This window comes from Serinus canaria, chromosome 3 (genome assembly GCF_022539315.1).
Source record: "Serinus canaria isolate serCan28SL12 chromosome 3, serCan2020, whole genome shotgun sequence".
In the NCBI taxonomy this organism is placed as follows: domain Eukaryota; kingdom Metazoa; phylum Chordata; class Aves; order Passeriformes; family Fringillidae; genus Serinus; species Serinus canaria.
The window spans coordinates 27628777-27647576 of NC_066316.1; the positions used below are offsets into that span (position 1 = coordinate 27628777).

Genomic DNA, 18800 nt, shown 5'->3' on the forward strand with positions numbered 1-18800 from the left:
CTGAATAATTAGAGGACTTCTTGGAAGTGGGTTGGCTTTATGCTGAGATCAGTGAATGGAATAATCCAAAGGGTGTCACTGACCTTCACTACTAGGATCTTTCCCATCTGAAAGGAGGGGAAAGGAAGAACAAGGATATTTGTAAGAAGTACCTTCCAAAACAGATATTTCATAGACAACAAATTAAACAGACGTGCATGGTTAGAGGAAGTTGAGGTAGTTTTACAAGTGGTTTTACATTACAGCTTACCCCAAAATTAATGGCTGTGGAAAGCAGCAGGCAATTAGTGTAATATTCTGATGCCTGCTTATGGAGTCAGTTGATATTCGTGGAAGGTCTGCATCAGTATGCTGTAGATTTTCATCAGGTTTAGCTTGGACTTGTCCTTTTTCAATCAGTGACTCATCTTGTGACTCCAGGCAAGTTGCCTAACTTTTCCATACCTCAGTGTCCTATCTCCAAAGGGAAAAAACGTTAATCCACCTTTGGGAAATGACTCGTGTGTTGTTGTTTTTGTTGTCATTAACACCTGGACCTTTTTAGTGTGACTCATAAATTCTTAGATAAAGTTATTACAATTTCCTAACCTCATACTACAGTGAATTTATAACGAAGCATCCGTCCTTCTCAGACCCTCACAGGACACAGCTGGCTGTGTCTCTGTGCATGGTAGGGATGGAGAGTGCCAGGTTGCAGTGGTGTCTGGGTGCCATTAGAGCCATTGCAGTTGCCATGCCTTCTCATATCCCAGGGCCTGAAAGGTAATGGTGCCAACCAGCTGGTCCAGTTAGAACTTTGTGCAGTGAAGTTCTGGGAAGAGGCACACAAAACCAGCTATTCCACAGCTACACAGGGCTGCTCTTGCAGCCTTCCAGCAGCCAGGCCAGGCCACACTGCCAGCCCATATACTTCCAAAAGGGAAGTTAGGGGGCGGTACCTGTCCAGTGATGCTTACCTAGGGGTATCCTTAGTGTATCATCTTCCAGCTGCAGCTGCATTGGGAGTTCCTGCCTTGTGCAGAAGTGTCCTCAGTCCCTCCAAGCTGGAGACCCCTTGTTCTCTAACGGGTTTCACAATTAGCTTATGAGAATATGTGTGTTCCCTTAAGAGTGGCTGAAGGGAAGGCTGTGAACCCTGTGCAAATAGTTAATCCCTTTTGTGCTGTGATAAAGATACTTATTTCACCCATAAAAGAGCATACACTTAGTGACTTTATCTGTAATTTTTTGGGGGTTTGTGACCAGCATAGTTTTGTAGGGAAGACAATAAAGCACCATCTTTGGATGTGTAGCTGCTAAATCAAAATGCATTGCACTGTAACAGATGCTGTACCTTGTCTTTCCCTGCAGCATGCCTAGTGATCTTTGGCAAGGTAATTTTTGGTAGCCTCCTGTAAACAAAGAGCTGCTTGATGGATCTGTGGTCTCTAGAAAGAGTCCTTTCTCTTTCAAGCATCAAAATAAAACTCTTAATTCTCACTGTTGATCTCATGTCCAGCCATCTCTTACAGGACCACCTGGGAGTACAGTCATCTGCAGCACAGAACTTGGCACATTGCCTTAGTGGGCTTCCACATCTTCCTGTTTTCTGCACAGGTAGTCACAGCTTTGGAAGAGCAGTGTGCTGTCCTCAAAGACTAAAGACGTCCCCTGCAGCAGGCATGCTTGGAATACTAACAGGCATATTCTATTTCCAAGTGTTCTGCAGCAGAGATTGTTAACACAGCTTGTCTGGTCCCTTTTAACAATAACCCCCTTAGTCCTCTTGAATATAATGGCTGCTTAAAAAGAGTCATCTCGGAACACTTTAACATTTATGAGCCTAAACATTATTCTTGGCCCCATGTCTGAGAAACAGCTCATTTCAGGGAGTACTTAGGAACAGTGCTACAGTGCACATGCTGTGGTGGTGCAGCTCCAGGAGAGGTGTTCATTATGCAATCCTTATGCTCATTTCTCCTCTTTGTTCTGCTTTTCCTGGCTGAGAGCTTGAATTCAAGTTTGAGAAGAGGCAAGGAACTTCGGTGGCCCTGGTAAAGCTTGTTAACTCCTCCCTCTTCGTGCAGGAAGAGCTGCAAGGGGAATCCTAGAGATTACTAGTGCTAGTATTTCTAACAGTCATGCCAGTACTCCTCCGTTTTGTTTAGCAAATAGAGTCATGCTGTTTGGCTAAAGAAAATGTACTTGAAATCCTTCAAATTTACGACCAAAATTTACCTTCATTCGGCATTTTTATAAGATCACTTTTGACCCAGAGAGCAAAGCATGTCAGTATTGGAAAGAAATAGTGTTAATAGTTCTAAGCTCTTTGTAACTGGAATGATTTTTTTATCCAAAGTATGTGTGATTATATTTCCAGGCAGTAATTACCATATGCTCTATTTATACAGAGCATTTTAGAATGCTACAAGCCAGTTTTAATAAGAGTTCTAATATTCTAGCTCCTGTTACTGTATTATTTTAAGCTTTACTTTTAACTACAAGGTCCACTTTGTTTGTCTTTACTAGTAGTTTATATCTGACAATTTAGCTTCTTGACTAACCCAATACTTTACCAAATATGGCCACTCACAGCAAAGTAGGTCTGGTAATTTGATCTAAGTTTGGCTAAATGCCTGCTAAGCTCAGCCTGTGAACCTCACCAGGTAGACCCTAAGGCTAATTTAAAGGAGGATTTAGAGAAAAATGACAAGGATACTCCATGTACTCACAGTGGGGCTGGAGTGGGCTACCTGCTGTCTCAGTAACATGCTAAAGTTTAACCTAGGAAAAATAGTTTCTACTGAACATGCTACAAAAAAGAAATGCAAAGAGAGCCAGTGCAGCAGAGAACAGTGAGCTAATGGAAAAACATCTGCTCCCCCGAGTTATGTACAGCAGGAACTTTTTTTTTCCCTTTCGCAAAACACTTGTGATTTATTTATTTTATTCCATATGGGCCAGTTCCTGGGAAAAAGCTGTGTTAGAGGAGATGGGCTTTGTTCCACGAGAAAGTGTTGTTGAGGCCAGTGGGCTGAAGTCTCTGACATGCCATGGAGCCAGATCCTGGCAGCAGCCAAGGGTGCAGCCAGGCCCTCCCTTGCTGCCCCCTGCTCACCCAGCACAGCTTGTGTTTGCACAGCCTGCACATGGGCACTTCAGTGTTTCTCCTTCTCCAAGCTTTTAGCAGTCCTAAGCCCCCCCAAGTTACCAGCTCTAATATTAAAGGTGTTAATCAGGGGAGGGAGACATCTTTATTGATATTGCCAGAATGGCTGGGTCAGATACTGTCCTGTAATGCAGCACTGGTTGTTGAGCCAATTCTATTATTTTTATTTCTTTTTTTTAAGTGCTTCCAAATTTTAGAATTTCAAGTTTAGAACTTCCCCATTCACTTTTTGAGTTCTTGAGCTCCATAAATGTTGCTAATTTTTGTGTGTTTACCGTGACACAAAGTACTGTGAAAAGCTGGAACCTGGTGAGGGGGAACAGGAGAGAGTCCTACACTTCCATTTCTGAGGAGAATAAAAGTGTCCTGCAATGATGGCTCCCCTGCAGTATTTACTTACTAGGAGGGATTAGGAGCACTTCAGCTGGTTATAGAAATGGTAAAGTGAACTGGTTTTGTCCCCTTCAAAATGAAGTTAAGAAGCCAGCAGCAATTCTGCTCAGCTTCCTGGTTCAGCAAGGTCTGTTCTTGACTTGTGGTAGAGACTAAAGATCACCAAATTCCCCATTTCCCTTCATCTGAACATTCTCAAGAGGGATTAATAAGTTTTGTTCTACACTTTCCAGTTTGATTTATTTTATTTTCTGTCAACAATAAATTTAAAAAGTCAAAAGGATTCTTGCAGCCTTATGTCAGTACAGGGCATTTGGGATTGCTTCCTCCATTCCTGAACCTTTTGGTTATTTCTCATTGCTGGGGCAGGATGTGAAACTTTGTGGACTGGTAATTCTTTGGCATTGACAGTCGTCAAAGAGCACATACCTTTTCTCAAAATCTGGGACATGCAAACATTCACATGTGTCTTGAACACTCACTTGTGATGGAAACAGGCAGCAGCTACCAATACCTTTTGTTTAGCATTCTGTAGAAAATTTGCCAAGAGATGGAGAGAAACCTGTTGCACTGCACTGAGGGTACCGAAAAGCAGCATTTTCTCAGCTGCTCAGTAAGTTTGGACAAATGATAAAATGTACACAGTCATGAAGGAGGCAGGACATTTCTTCATACCAGAGACAGAAAATAGGAATTTTTACTTGACTGGGCTGTTAGTCATGTTTTGACTGCACCATTTAGTGTAGAAGGTAGCTTGTGGCACTTAATGTGTTCCTTCCAAAAACCTTCACTCTAATACTGCATTTGTAAATAAAGAAGCTTGGTGGTCATTTCAGGCCCTGTGAGACCTGAAGCTTGGAAACTTGAAGCCAGTCCCTGGAATTCCATTTGCAGGCAAAGAGAGGGTGTAAATCTGTTGCCTCATTCAAAAGAGCAAGTGGCTGAGCTCAGGTGTATGGGAACAAGCAGCAGTTTCTGTCCTTCACTTCTGTATCAAACGTTTGCATCAAATGAAATTATTGTAGTCAGGATATGCCTGGAGGAATCTTCTGTCTAATCTGCCATGAATTGTCAAGCTACTGCATGCAGGGTGGTGTCATAGCATGGAACAATGACTAAACCTCATCTGTCAGCAACGAGAGGGGGACCCTTTGTCATGGTAATAGCTCAGTAGTCACTGCTGATGGCAGAGCTGTCTCAGGGTGGGTCTTTCCAGCGGGCTGAGGGCTCCTGCAGTGACAAGCATTAATACCTCCTGAAGGCAGATGATGTGGAACAGAAATCACCTTCCAGCACCCTCACAGATGCTCTCACCTTCTTGAGTGTGAAGGGCTGTTCTGCACTGTACCATCCTGCTGGGCATTTGGCTGTTACCCTGGCTGTGTCACCATGCAGTATCATTTTTGGGGTGGATGAGAGTAGAGTGCTTAAGATGCATCAGGCACACACAACCAAGGGATGTGGAGCAGTCTGCTTTGTGGGAGTTAAGTGCTACCTCTTGGATAATACCAAACATAATTGACAAGTAACAAAATTTTAACTCTTGCATTGTTCACATTGCAGAAAAACATTTCAATTCTGTTTGATTTATTTAGGCTAGAGTTAAAATTGTTGCTGCAGTGACAAGCACTCTCACTCTTGACACTGCTTTGAAATGAGGATTAGAGTCAGTGTTTAAGGTGATGTTGAACAGCTCTGTTTCTCAGACAACAGTGTGATGCAGACATGACTGGATTACACTGTTGTTACATCCCTGGTGGACTCCCTAACAAAATTCTGCAAATAATTTTATCTTGGACAAAATAAAGGGGCTGACTGTAGGACACCCAGATTTGTCAGTGTTCTGGGAATTGCTCTTGGTCTGTGTGTTTGTTAGGGGTGTTTGGAGAGCAAGTAGATGATATGCTTCTGGCAATTTTCACTTGATTAAGGATCTCCACTGTAGATGAACTTAAATGCTAGCAGAAATAGCTGAAAGAACCAGGAGCTTGTAATAGAAGTTAATAATATTCTCAATGCAGAGGCATGCTGCTCTCAGGGACTGGGCCCAGCATTAAAACGGGTGCATCAGTCCAGCTGCAAGTCCAGACAGAAGAGGCCATAACCACAAGACAGCAATTGTTTGGAAGAGCAGCAGAATAGTTTGCACAGTATTGCAAAAGAGAGCACAAATGGGAAACAAAATTGGATCTGAAAAAATCACGCTAGGCTGAGCCTTGAAGTCAGCTGTCCATGGTCTCAGGGCAGGCACAGGCTTCAAAAACTGAATGCAAGGAGAGATTTAACCTGTCTTGGCCCATCCATGCAGTGCACTGTCTCTTTCCTGTAGGTGAGAGTGGTGAAATATTCCCTAATGTCATTCACACTCAGAGTTTCGATCATTACTCCAGAGAGAATAGTAGATGAGTGGTACATGCAGGATCATCATCTCTCTGCTCAGTGGCATTCAGAGAGCTTTTAGGTCAAAACAGAATGTAAATTTATTGAAGTTTTTATGGAGATGGTGTTAAGTGAGAGAGAGCAAGGAAGCTTGGTTTAAAATTCAAAGCTCTGAAGAAAGTCAGTACCAAGAACAATCTACTACAATGATGAGAGGTTCATAAATGGTTTCCCTGAAGCATTGACCCTTTCACAGGATAAGAATTACAGATACTAAATACCTGTGTCAGCATGAGAAGGTATTCTCTGCTTTGAAGTGGAACTGAATGCCAAGTCTCTATAACAGAATTTCCTCACAAGGGCTGCAAATTTGGTTAGATGTTATTTACAGCAAAATTAGGTTATATAAGGAAATGGCTGATTAATCCAATGGTCAGGAGCTGCTAACCCAGGTAACATGAAAGCAGGTGTTTCAGTACTTTCAATACCACTGAGAGTTTTACCATAGTAAATTTAATAGGTCCTTGTTTTTTGAGTTTGATTTCTGCCTCTAGCTGTGTTTTTATTCCACATTACATAAGCATATCTTGTTAATCTGTAAATAAAATGAGTGTGTAATAGAAGTGAAAAATGAGTTTACAGAAAACACATTTTAATGCAGACCTAAATGATGTCCTTTCATGTCTATTTTTAGCTAGATAGCTAAAAATTTTAGCACTCCTTTCCTTTCATAACCAAAAGGCACCCCTCTCATTCTTTTTTATGCAAATTAGGACTCCCACACCATTAAATCATTTTTATTGACTATTGAGCCTGCAAAGAAATGGACTGAACTTTAATATGCTACATTACCATACCATAAAATACAATTTGTAGTTCTTATTTAGATTCTGTGTTGCTGTACTTCCTCCAAATAATTGTTATTACTGAAGAAGATTTACAGACACCATAGAAAGACTAAGTCCTCTCTATTTTGCATGCATTGAAGCACCATGCATGATTTCACATCTAAACCTGCTTGCTCCCAGTTCTCTTCTGAAATGAAACAAGTCACATGATGCTCTTAGTTGCTAATAGAGCTTCAAGTATGGCAGTATCCAGAACTTCTGCTGACTTCAAACAGTGTCAGGATTTCACCCCTTCTTTTGTGCTGCTAAGTTTGTGCAAACTTTGGAGATAGAGTGTTCATCTTCAGGCTGTGAAGTGTCACTTTGCACATCCCCAGGCTCATTAATGCCACATGCATGGCGTCAGCTGCTATGCAGCTCTTGGCAGGAAAACACTCTGTTCCTTGGAAGTGCAAGGAAAATACTGTCCTCCCACCAATTTTTGCATAAGGCTGTGCACATATTCAGCTTGACAAGGTACATGGCCTTGCCTTCTGTTATTATAGATAGCTGCAGCCTCTTGGAGCCAAGGGAAGGGATGCATGCAGAGATTTTATGATTAACCAGGAAGAAATGTGGATGAGTCATTCTGAAAGAGTATAACTCTTCTGAAGGAACTAATATTTTGCTCATGTTGACAGCCTTGGAGAATGACATTTATCTTGTACCACAACCTAGGAATGGCTGAGAAATATTCAAGCATTTTCTCAACAGTGTCTCACCCTTCTTCTAAAAAGGTCACCTTAGAAGTGGAAGGGTGTTCAGCCATGCTGTCATTTCACTACAGAATCATTTTTGGTGTGCCAGTAGAAATGCCATTTATGATCCTAGTCTCATAGGCCAAGGTGCAGCCTTCCTGTGGTCAGGGGACTGCCTTTGAGATGCTTCCCTGCTCACCTCTAGCAAGCTCCACGTTACCAAGCCAAGTCCCCACAGGCATCTGGGTCTCCCAGTGTTTCAAATTTGCAGTTTCAAAGATATTCAGGAGGAATTTTCACTCTAATTTCCCCCCTCACAGAGACTTCCTAAGAATATTCACTGCCTTAAAAAGTCAGGACATTTAAGGTTGTGTCTAATTTCAGAATTGTTATTCTAAATCTAGAGCCTGAATTAGTAATTTTGAATTGGACTCTTGAACTGTCAATACTTACTGCATGACATCAGTTAAAAAAAATAAAGAGAGAGACACTGAGTTTTTGCAATGAGAGCATGTAGAACACAGTTTATGGACCAAAGAGCAATGTCTGCCTGTATGAAGAGAATTCTTTTATCTACATGCATGCTTACATGTGTGTGTATGTGTTTATATATAAAAACAGCTTCCCTTTTCAATTACATCTGGCAGTGAAAACTGAGATCACTTTTTGACCTTTTGAAAGAATTAAAGTATTTCAGTTGGAAGGGATCTACAACAATTATCCAGTCCAACACCACAATTATCTAGTCCAAATCCTGAGAAATGTTAAAGTTCAACCATGAGATATGTTATGAAATTTATCATGAGACATTATTTTATTAACAAGTTGACATTCAAACACGTAAATATGACTGTTACATATTTTTTTCTGAGCAAACCACTAAGATAGTTGCTGGTACTTCAAGAGAGTAAGTGAGCAGTCTCTTCCAAGAGCTGTATTTTGTTTTTCTGTAATGGATGAGGATGTAAATGGGTGAATACACAATATAAATAAGTTTATATTATAAGAGCCTTTTGATTTTAACAGTCTCTAAAAAATTAAGAGACAGTTGTCTCATAAACTTGCCAAATAAGAAGAGAAAAACACTTTTAGTTGTCTTTTTAAATGGGAAAGTACTCTCCTAAGTTATCTAGTGTCCAGCTCAGATGTGTCCTACTCTGACATTTTTGAAGTTCTCAGTAGACAGTGATAGCTTCCTCTGTTCTTTTTTCTCCCCCAGCTTATTTAGAAATACCTGTGATGAGTCCAAGTAGCCACCTTAGGGCTCAGTTCAGCACTATTTACCTTCCCAGTGGAGGAATTCTTAAGGCCTTTGTCAGGACACCACCCAAAGTTGTCCATGAACATCTGTGTAGATCCCTTAGCATTAGGAAAAGATACATTCAGTGAATCCAGTCATGATAATAAGCACTAACCATAGTACTAAGCATTGTGCAGGTTCATGGCCTCATATTTTAATATGCTTAAGTCAGATGATATATAATTAATATGAAGAAAGGTCTCTGCTTCATTTCATCTAATGGCAGGGTGTTCTTTGCTTTATTTTTATGGCTTGGTGTTTTGTTTTTCCTTCAGCTGAACTCTTCCTGGAACAGCAGCATCTCAAAGAAGCAGGCTTTTGTACCCAGGAGGCAGCTAGTCTTTTCCCCACATCTCATGCTGTACTGTACATGCGTGGGAGGCTTGCAGAGATGAAAGGCAATTTGGAGGAGGCTAAGCAATTGTATGATGAAGCTCTCACCGTGAATCCAGCTGGAGTGGAAATTATGCACAGCCTGGTGAGTTTGCAGGGGCTTAGCTCCATTATAGTATTTATGTTCCTGATTAACTGTAATAAGAGGGGAGAGGGCTTATGCTTGCTCTGGATGCCATTGTCTTCCTAATCCTGAGAGCAAGTGACCATTCCAAGAATGAAGTGGGTAGTTTGAACCTCTATTTTAAGATTGGTTTGATTTTTTTTTTAAACTAATTAGAACTTGTGTCAAAAGAAAATATTTTTGTTTGACAAAGGCTGATACTTTTGGGAGTCAGCTCACTTACATTGTCTTTGCTGCTTTTCCTACTAACTGTTATGCATTTTAAATAAACACTGATGTTTGAAAGTTGAAAGATCAGAACTAAATCATTACAGATAGAGAGATATGGGGTTTGTAAAACTTGGGCTGGTTTCTTGCCTCTGCTAAAATCAAGATAAACTATGAGTTTACAATAAAATGAATCTGTTACTGTTATAAGCTGCAGCTTAGTTCCAGCCTTGTGTAGGGGCAGGGACTCCACACTTGTGGGGTTTTTTTTGGTAACACTCCTACCTAGCAAGTATTCTTTTTGTGTGGCACCAAGCACAAAACTGTTTTCCAGACACTGGGCCTAGAGCTTAATAACAATAATAATTATACAGGGAGCTTTGTGGAAAACCAAAAGCCAGTTCTCATGTGAAATCAGAGCAGTTAATCATATTTCATCAGTGCTGTCTCTTGTTAACTGTAGCCCTTACAGGTCTCTGAGTAATTTTAGAAGTTTGTCTTGACTAACGTAATTTTAACAGGAATTCTATATCCATGTGACTGCTTTGTGTCTTTGCTAGCATATTTGTGTCTCCTGGCATAGATTTGGTCCTGATGAGGTTTGCTGGCAACTCCAAAACTGAAGGAGTATCAGTGTACAAGAGATCAAACATTAAGTGAATTTACAATTAGCAAAACTAGTAGAACCTACAGGCAAAGGGCAAGATATTTGATAATAATAAATGTTCAGTACAAAAATAGCAAATGAATAGCTGGTGCATGTCAGGAGAACATTACAAGACTGCTGTACATATGTCAGGCTTATATGGGGCAATAATATAACTTTGTTGTTGTGATACAGCCTTCACAAATTCACTCAGTAAAAACCAAGCTAGATGGAATGGTGTTCTTTGCTCTGTCATAATTTAACAGAATTGCTGGTACCAGAGAGGCCATCAAATTAGATGCCAACATGATACTTCTAGCTCTCATTTTTGTCTCATTTTATGGACATAACCACATTCTAAGTCTGCAATTTTCTGAAACTATAGGAACTTGGAATAAAAGTTTCCAAGTTGTACATCTCAGATGTTCTGGCCCAGTTTACTTCAGAAAATGTCATTCCAACATGGCTTTGCTGTTTCTGAAAAGGAGGATAAAGAAAAGACCTTATAATCTTCTGCAGTATCTTCTTTATGGTGCCTTGTTATCTCCAGGTTTTGTCAGGAATGGGTAACATGTGAATGTGCTTTTGACCATAATCTTTCTTAGGTTATCCAAGTTGTAACCTTTAAAAAGCACGTATATGCTTAGCAGGTAAGTATTTCTGAAAGTTTTAAGTGGTCTGTGAGTGCTTATTCCCCTCAAACTTCAGTAATTTTCAAGTAGGGCAAGAGAATGACTCTTGTAACTACAGGCCTGTCAGTCTCACTTCAGTGACTGGTAAAATGATAGACATTATTCCAGGAGATCTGGAAAAACACCTGAAAGGCAGTGCAGTTGTTGGGCACAGCCAGCATGGGTTCATGAGGACACCTGTCCCAGGGCCATCCTGGGTGTACGTACAGCGTGGGGCATGAGAGGCTGGAAAGCTGCTTCACAGGAAGGGACCTGGGCTCCTGGTCAGTGACAAGGTGAACACGAGTCAGCAGGGCCCTGGCAGCCAGGAGGGCCAACCCTGTCCTGGGGGACGTCAGGCACAGCATCCCCAGCTGGGCAAGGGAGGGGATTGTCCTGCTCTGCTCTGAGCTGGGGTGGCCTCTCAAGTGCTGGGGGCAGTTTGGGGTGCCACAGGGTAAGAAGGGTATTAAACTGTTAGAGAGTGTCCAAAGGAGGGCAGCCAAAACAGTGAAGGGTCTTGAAGGGCAGCTAGATGAGGAGCAGCTGAGGTCACTTGGTCTGTTCAGCCTGGAGAAGAGGAGACTGGGGACAGACTTCTTTGCAGTTACACCTTCCTCATGAGGGGAAGAGGAGGGGCAGGCACTGATCTCTCTCTGTGGTGACCAGTGACAGGACCTGAGGGAATGGCCTGAAGTTGTGTCAGGGAAGGTTAGTTTGGATATAAGGTAAAGATTCTTCACCCAGAGGATGGTTGGGCCCTGGAATGGCATCCCAGAGAAGCGGTCACAGCACTGAGCCTGAGAGAGTTCAGGAAGCAATTGGACAATGCTCTCAGACACATGGTGTGACTCTTGGGGCTGTCTTGTGTGAGACCAAGAGACAGTCTCAGAGATTCTTGTGGGCCCCTTCCAGTTCAGAGTATTCTATAAGGTTTTATTTAAGGGATGGATGTAAAATTCAGAAGAGCTGAAAAAGACAGTAAGATGAGAAATTTGGGGACAGAGACCCAGTCTGTAAGCAAGTAGGGAAGAGGAAAGAAACTGAAAACGTGAGAGAAATACAGATAGGTAGAAAATAGGGTAAGATAGATAATGCCAGATAGGACTGGATAGGTAAGAAGACACATGGATGGAGGGGTGGGCATGCTGGAAAGAGTGAATTAAAGGGGTCAGTCTAAGGAAAATGACAAAGGGGCAGGAACACATAAGAGTACTTCCTTTTCATGCCCTTCAGTCTCCTTAAGATTCTGAATCTTCCCATCCTGGTGCCAGCAAATATCAATGAAAATAACTTGCTTAAGATGTACCTCACCTCCTTTAACTTGGCCCTGCTGGCAGACTGTGGTTCACACCTGTTAGCTAAGATAGCAGAGGTCTGGTCTATCCCTGCTGATATGAATCATGGCAGTAGTTATATGGTGCCACATAATGGCATTCCTTTATGTGCTTTTCCAAAAGCTAGGAAATTGCACATAACAAGTTAGAAGCATCTGATGAGCAGTATAGAAATGTCTGTAAAGAAATTAATCATTCTGCCTTCAGAATAGAGCAGGAATAATGTGCAGTAAACAAGGCTTTCAGGGCTATACATCAAATAAAAAGGGCGAAAATAAAATATTGAGTGGCTGCTAGCTAAGTGATTTTGTCCTGTGTACTGAATGAGACACTGTCCCCATGGAGAACTTAAGACTGGGTTTATGCAATTGAGAATGTATTGTGACAAGTGGTAAATTCTGAATCTCCTCGAGGCCATCAGAAGAAAACTGAATGTCATTCTGAAATGTATGTATTAGCCAAGTACTAGCTGTACTTTTATTAAAAATACAAGTTCTTGAGCACAGTATGTTCAGTCCCCTACCAGAGAGAAATATATGTCTTGGATTATGCAAGAGGGCAAACTAGATTATGAGCTAGATCCAAGGGGTTTGAAATGATGCAAGACACGTCCACAGGCAGATGTAATTGAATTCACACATGTTTCTGTGCTGGTCCCCCCAGTTTGAATACATTGTTTTCCCACTCTGGTAGTACTGTTGTGGATATGTAATAATTTCGAGAAAGAAGATCTGCTTGTGAGAATTACTGTTTGGCTTGGTACAATTGCCATCCAACTGACCTAGTCCACTTTAAGGGAGAGCTCTGCTGTAGACAGTGCCGAGCCTCCCTGGTGTATCAGCATCAATTAGCAAAGTAGTCATGTCTCTTCCCCTGGGCTCTTGGAACTGGGTTATCAAAGCTATATTTGGAAAATTCCAACCTGAAGAGTGTTGCTGGCTTTAAATGAAGGGCATAGATCTAGCAATGAATGAGTCCATTGGGTGTCAGTAACTTCACCTTTACTCGGGGTAGAGTCACCACCATAATACGCACAAGTTGTCTCTGTGCAGCTGAAAATGGCTGTGTTTTGCTGTGACTGTAGGGTGTTTACAATAGCAGTCAAATCAGTGTGCTTTCCATATAAAGCACGCTGCAGCTTGGCAGAGCAGCACCATGCAGCAGCACTGCAGTGCCAGCCATGTCCCAGGGGGTGGGTGCCATGCTCTGCTTTGTCCCAGGGGCCTTTGGCACATTGTGTCCAGTGCTGGGGATGGGAAACCACAGGCACTTTGAAAATACCACACACAGCAGCTGTGCTGCTTCCTGTAACACTTAGAGTTTCTGAGTGATGTCACAGGATCCTTAAGCCAGTATCAGGAATCCACCATTGGCATTTACAGAGGAAGTACTACTGGCTAATACCTAATCTAAGGAAGTATATTTGTTGAGGAATTTTGTTTTCATTTGAAAGAGACACACAGAACCAGTTTTCGGGGCTATTTGAAGCATAATCCTGGTGAGGTGGGCTGCTACTCCTTTGGTTAGATAGCTGTTTGCTGCCAGAAACAATTAGCTTGGGTTGGCCCCTAAAAATTGTACATCCTATGAGACCATCGTTTCTTTAATAAATACAACTGGCTAGGCTTCTTTTTCCACATTGCTCCTGACGCTGTCTCAAAAATTTCTATCATTCCTTCCTTTACTAGAACAGCTCTGTTTCTTTCTTCCCTTTCATGGGCTCCTTCTGGGGGCTGCTTGCAAGGGTCATGGAGCATTTCTCTCTCCTGGGGGCTGATGGAGTTTCTATTGAGCAGGTATCTTTGCTGGTCTGGAAACAAGGGCTTAGTCCATATATCCTTCACACTGTGACCTGTGACAGCACATTTCTACAACCAAGTAGCTATGGCTTTCTTCAGTATGTACCAAATTTGATTATATTACATCATGCAATACACAGCTTTGGGATGGTGATAACAAAACTGACATGCGCTCAACCAAGTCAGAAAATATAACATAAGCTGGGGCAGATGACACCTCCATTTAAAGCCATACACAAATCCACCTACCTGTATGTAACTGGAGAAAGACACTGAAATTTGTTAGTTCCCAGCCATTGTGCATTCAGTACCATTCTTGTTTTTGATTCAGAGGAGGAGAAAATCAATGCCAGCACATTGGATTTGAGTCTGAAGGCTCTATATGTGATATTGCAAGTTAAACTAAACACATACTGAGATACTTGGAAGACTCCTGCCCAGTGTGCAGCTCACATAGCGCTTTGTCAAGTCACAGCAATTCTCAACATGTTTTAGTTCAGGGAAGAGAAAGAATCGTCAATTTTAAAAGGGAAGGAAATGGGCACCCTCATCTCCATCGCTGTCCCAGATTTAATGAAAACAATAAAAAAATACCATCAAAATAAAGCAAAAAAATTGCTTGACTCATACTTGGATATTACTGAATGCAGTGGAAAGCTGTCATGATTTATTTCTCTTGAAGGTTGGGGCAAGGGCAATAAGGTTGGTACCAGAATGTGGTGTAGTTGTCTGCACTACCTCATCCCTATCCTTGATAGCGAAACAAAGCTGCTATATTTTGGGTTTTGTTCTTAATGTGTCCCTGTTCATAACGTGGTCTGTTGTGATCACTTAAATGGGTAGAAAACACAATCTTGTGATCACATTTGGTTTGCTCCATAACAAAATCAAAGGGAATACACAGCTAACAAAGGTTGTGCTAATCATAAGAGTTGTTCTTTGGCTGTCATCTGCACCATGAAACATAAGATTGGCAGCCATTCAGGAAGGGTTCACAGTCACAGAGTACTCTCCAACTGAAGTTGGGAAAACAAACTGGGTTTAAGTCACCTAAGCTGGGCCAACAAATTGACTGTAGGCTGTTTGGTGACCATCGTTTTCCAAGGTTAGTGTAGATTGTGGCCTTTCCACAGGAAGACCTGGTTATTGTATGGGAGAAGTTATTAGTGGTAAATGCAGTTGGGGACATAGTATGCACATACCAGAATCACAGAATGGTTGAGGCTGGAAGGGATCTTGTAGTCCTATTCCAGCTCCCTCCTTAACAGGTTCAGCTAGAGCAGGGTACCAGGACCATGTCCAGCTGGGCAAGTTGCTCCAAGGACGGATCAACCTCTGTGCGATCTCTTCCAGTGTTTGATCACCCTTACAGTAAACAAACCTTTGAGTAATGTTTAAATGGAATTTCTCGTGTTTCCATTTGTGCCCTTTCAGTCACGGGATATCTCTGAGAAGTTCTAAGAGGTTTCACTTCTTTGAACCTCACCACCAGATATTTAACTGTACTGATAAGGTCTCCCCTCTCTCCTACAAGGCTGAGCAGTCCCAGCTCTCAGCTTCTCCTTGTATGACAGATGCTCCAGTTTCTTGCTGATCTCGATGCCTGATCTGTTTGCCTGGACTCTCTCCAGTGTGTCCATGTCTTGTACTGGAGAGCCCAGAACTGGACACAGTACTCTGGGTGTGGCCTCACCAATGCTGAGTGGAGGTGCAGGATGAACTCCCTCAGCCTTTTGGCAACACTCTTCCTAATTCAAACCAGGATACTGTGAGCTGCCTTTGCTGCAAGGGCACATTGCTGGCCCGTGGCCAGCTGCTTGTTCACCAAGTCCTTTTCTGCAAAGCTGTGTTTCATCCAGCCATCACCCCCCCTCCCCAAAGTGAATCTGAAGCTATTACCAGGAATTTTTTCTCAACATACTCAACATAACATTGGCATGACTGTATCAGGTCAGGCCAGATGTTCAGCTGCTACTCCTCACCAGTAGCAGCAAAGAAGTGCCTAGGAAAGAATGAGGCCAGGGCATGCATATGTGCTACTTCTAAGGTTAGGATTTAGCTTGGGGACATCCCAAAGTAGAGGTGGATTGTACTTGCATAGTAATTCCCAGTGGATTTTTCCTTCATGAGCTTGTCTTGAGCCTGTGTTAGAGCTTTCATCATCCACAATACCCTTTGGCAAGGAGACCCACAGGTGTCTTTTCTGCTGTACAAAGAACTGCCAAATTCTCTATGTTCTTGATGCAGCTCTTCTTAGCCACACTTCTAGACCTTATTCTCACTTTGGAAGACATACCTTACTGCTGATTCTTATTCATCCCCTTCCCATTACTGACTTTGCAGGTATCTGTCACTGAACCAGTTCCATTCCTTTCATTATTGCTTTTACCTCTCTCTGAACTTCTTACTGTTCTTCTTAAGATGAGCAGGCTAGAGCAAATAATGGATTTACAGAAAAATAGCTTAGCTTCAAAGGCAGTGATTTAGATTCAGTGTTTAAAAAACCCTCTCCACCCCTTAGTCTTTTACTCATGTAATTATATCTATATCCATTTTCATAGAAATACTAGAAATAGTGTTCTATTTCAGCTGGTTTGAATTAACCTGATTTTTTATCAAAGCTCTGTTTCTATCTCCTCATGCCTGTAGGGGCTGGATTTTATTTTCTGAATGGTCAGCATCTCTGATAAATGTGTGGTTATAAATAATAGCAGTAAGCAGTGTAACACCTGTCTCAGGTCCTTGCAGAGATGTCGGTGTCCCAGTCTGTGAGTACAGCACAGCCAGCAAGTGTGCAGCTCTAGTCTTTGCTAGGTAGCTATATATACAAACTTAATTTTGCTTGCCAGAGACATCCTTTCAGCTGGCAGAACACAAATCTTGCTCTGCTGGTAGTGCTAGAAGCTGAAGAGCTTGACTGAGAACAGATTTTTTTATAGATTATGTTCCTTTTGCCCAAGACAAGTGCATGGCTCTTGATTAGATTTGAGTGTTTAAAAACTGTATGATGCTTTATTTAAATATTCTGCTCTTAATTGTTCAGTTGGGTGCAAGGGCTGAATAAAAAGAAAAAGACTTTGCAAAGTCTTGGACTGTTTAATTTGGCCTTCATTGTGTACTTAGGATGCAATTTCATGTTCGTTTTAGTAGAAGAGTCAACCCATTGTCTCCAGACTCGCATTTGGTAGCATCAGGGTAATTTGAAGACTACAGTTTCTACTGATTAGTACATGGAAATGAATTATTTCTGTTCATTTATTTCGTTTTGCCTCACAGTATGGTGCATGCATCCTTGTTTTCAAAGGCATCCATTCACGTAATAAAACATGGCTTGATTGCTTAATATTTTCAAGGATGACATGTGTTACTTCCTTGGGGATTTGTTTCATGCTGCCATGCAGTAGTGATATAAATCACAGGGCAGATTCCCTGCATGGGTAAATTATCATGGCTCCATCATACCAAGGTCTGTATGTCTTGTAAGATAGCTAGCATGCTAATTAAAACCATTTTTACCTTGAATACTGAAATTGGAATGCATTCTATGTTTAAATGTGAGAACAAAAGAGCTTAGTTTTCACATTAATGGAGTAATTTAGCTAAGGAGCTGCTTTGTGTCTGTAGTTGTACCCAGTTTGTTGCCTGTTTTGAAAATAGGTATGCTGTGGTCTGTTTCCATTTTCTAGCGACATTTCTTGCTCAGTTTTTTATATTTGTGTACAGAGAATTGAACATGACAATTAAAATGCATGCCCCGGTCGCTAGGACACTGTGCATTTGTCCTGAGTGTAATTAGATGGATAATTGTGTCTGGAGAGACACAGTGAATGACCTGTTTTTGTCTGTTCTGGAGAGACTTCTTCCTGCTGCTCCCCTTGCTCCTGCTTAGGCAAAGGTGGTAAGCAGAGTTAAGGACTGGACAATTTTGAGGAATTGGACAGCTGTACTACTTTTGTGATACTGAGAAATAGTTTTCATTATCACAGCTACTACTTAAGAGGAATCTTTGAGAAACTGCTGTCATAAGAACTTGAATTGCAGTACGTAATGCCTGCAAAATAAATTTTTAAGTATTCTTCAGCATACAAAACCACTGAAGATTTACTTGTAATACTTTCTAAGGGTCTGGGGTTTTTTCCTTAATACACATATACTTTACATTCATTACTTTAAATATTTTTGTATGGTGTCAGATGTAAAATGTAAAACAGAATGAAACACCTGCTTCAAGAGACAGTTATTTTAAGGTTTGAAGGTATGTATTGACTGCAGTTTTTTATTACAGTCTGTATGTGTGATTCTAGGTTGGTGTGGCTTATGAGTTGTAGCAAGAATGCATAGACACAGAAATATGCCAACCAATACTACATGTACTGTATGTACTAAAGTACTTCAGATACTCCCTAGAGCATATCTTCCAGGCCTGAGCAGCCACGAGCTGTGCTCCTGGGGCTGTGTGGGGGTGCTGCTGCAGAGGGCATCTCTTGGTGTCTCCGAAAGAGACACAGAGCACCCAAAGCAAATGTTGGAGAGCAGGCGAGCTCCAGGTTTCTCTTCCCAAACTAAGCACGGTTTCCTGGTATTTATCAAAGCACTTCAGGCTGGGGCTTTGCTACTGTTGTGCAACAGGGTGTGCCTTTCACTTCCAGAGAGCAAAGAGCTGCAACTCCGTCATTTTCCATTGAAGGCAATTCAGTGGAGAGGCTGGAGAGGAGGTGGAGCCCTGGCTCTCACCATCGCTGGCACAGCCATCCCTGCTGCACTTTCAGCTCTGATTATGTGTCACACTTTACTCTAAACCTCTGTAAAACAGGGATG

General features: G+C 41.7%; 1 protein-coding gene across 1 annotated transcript in view; it reads left to right on the forward strand.

Moving 5' to 3' along the window:
• The window catches only part of TTC7A (tetratricopeptide repeat domain 7A), a 173107-nt gene that overhangs the window by 126849 nt on the left and 27458 nt on the right, over positions 1-18800 (forward strand). The window contains exon 19 of the mRNA XM_030235497.2: positions 9081-9283. Coding sequence (XP_030091357.1) covers positions 9081-9283 — 203 coding nt within the window. The remainder of the gene's footprint in view (positions 1-9080; positions 9284-18800) is intronic.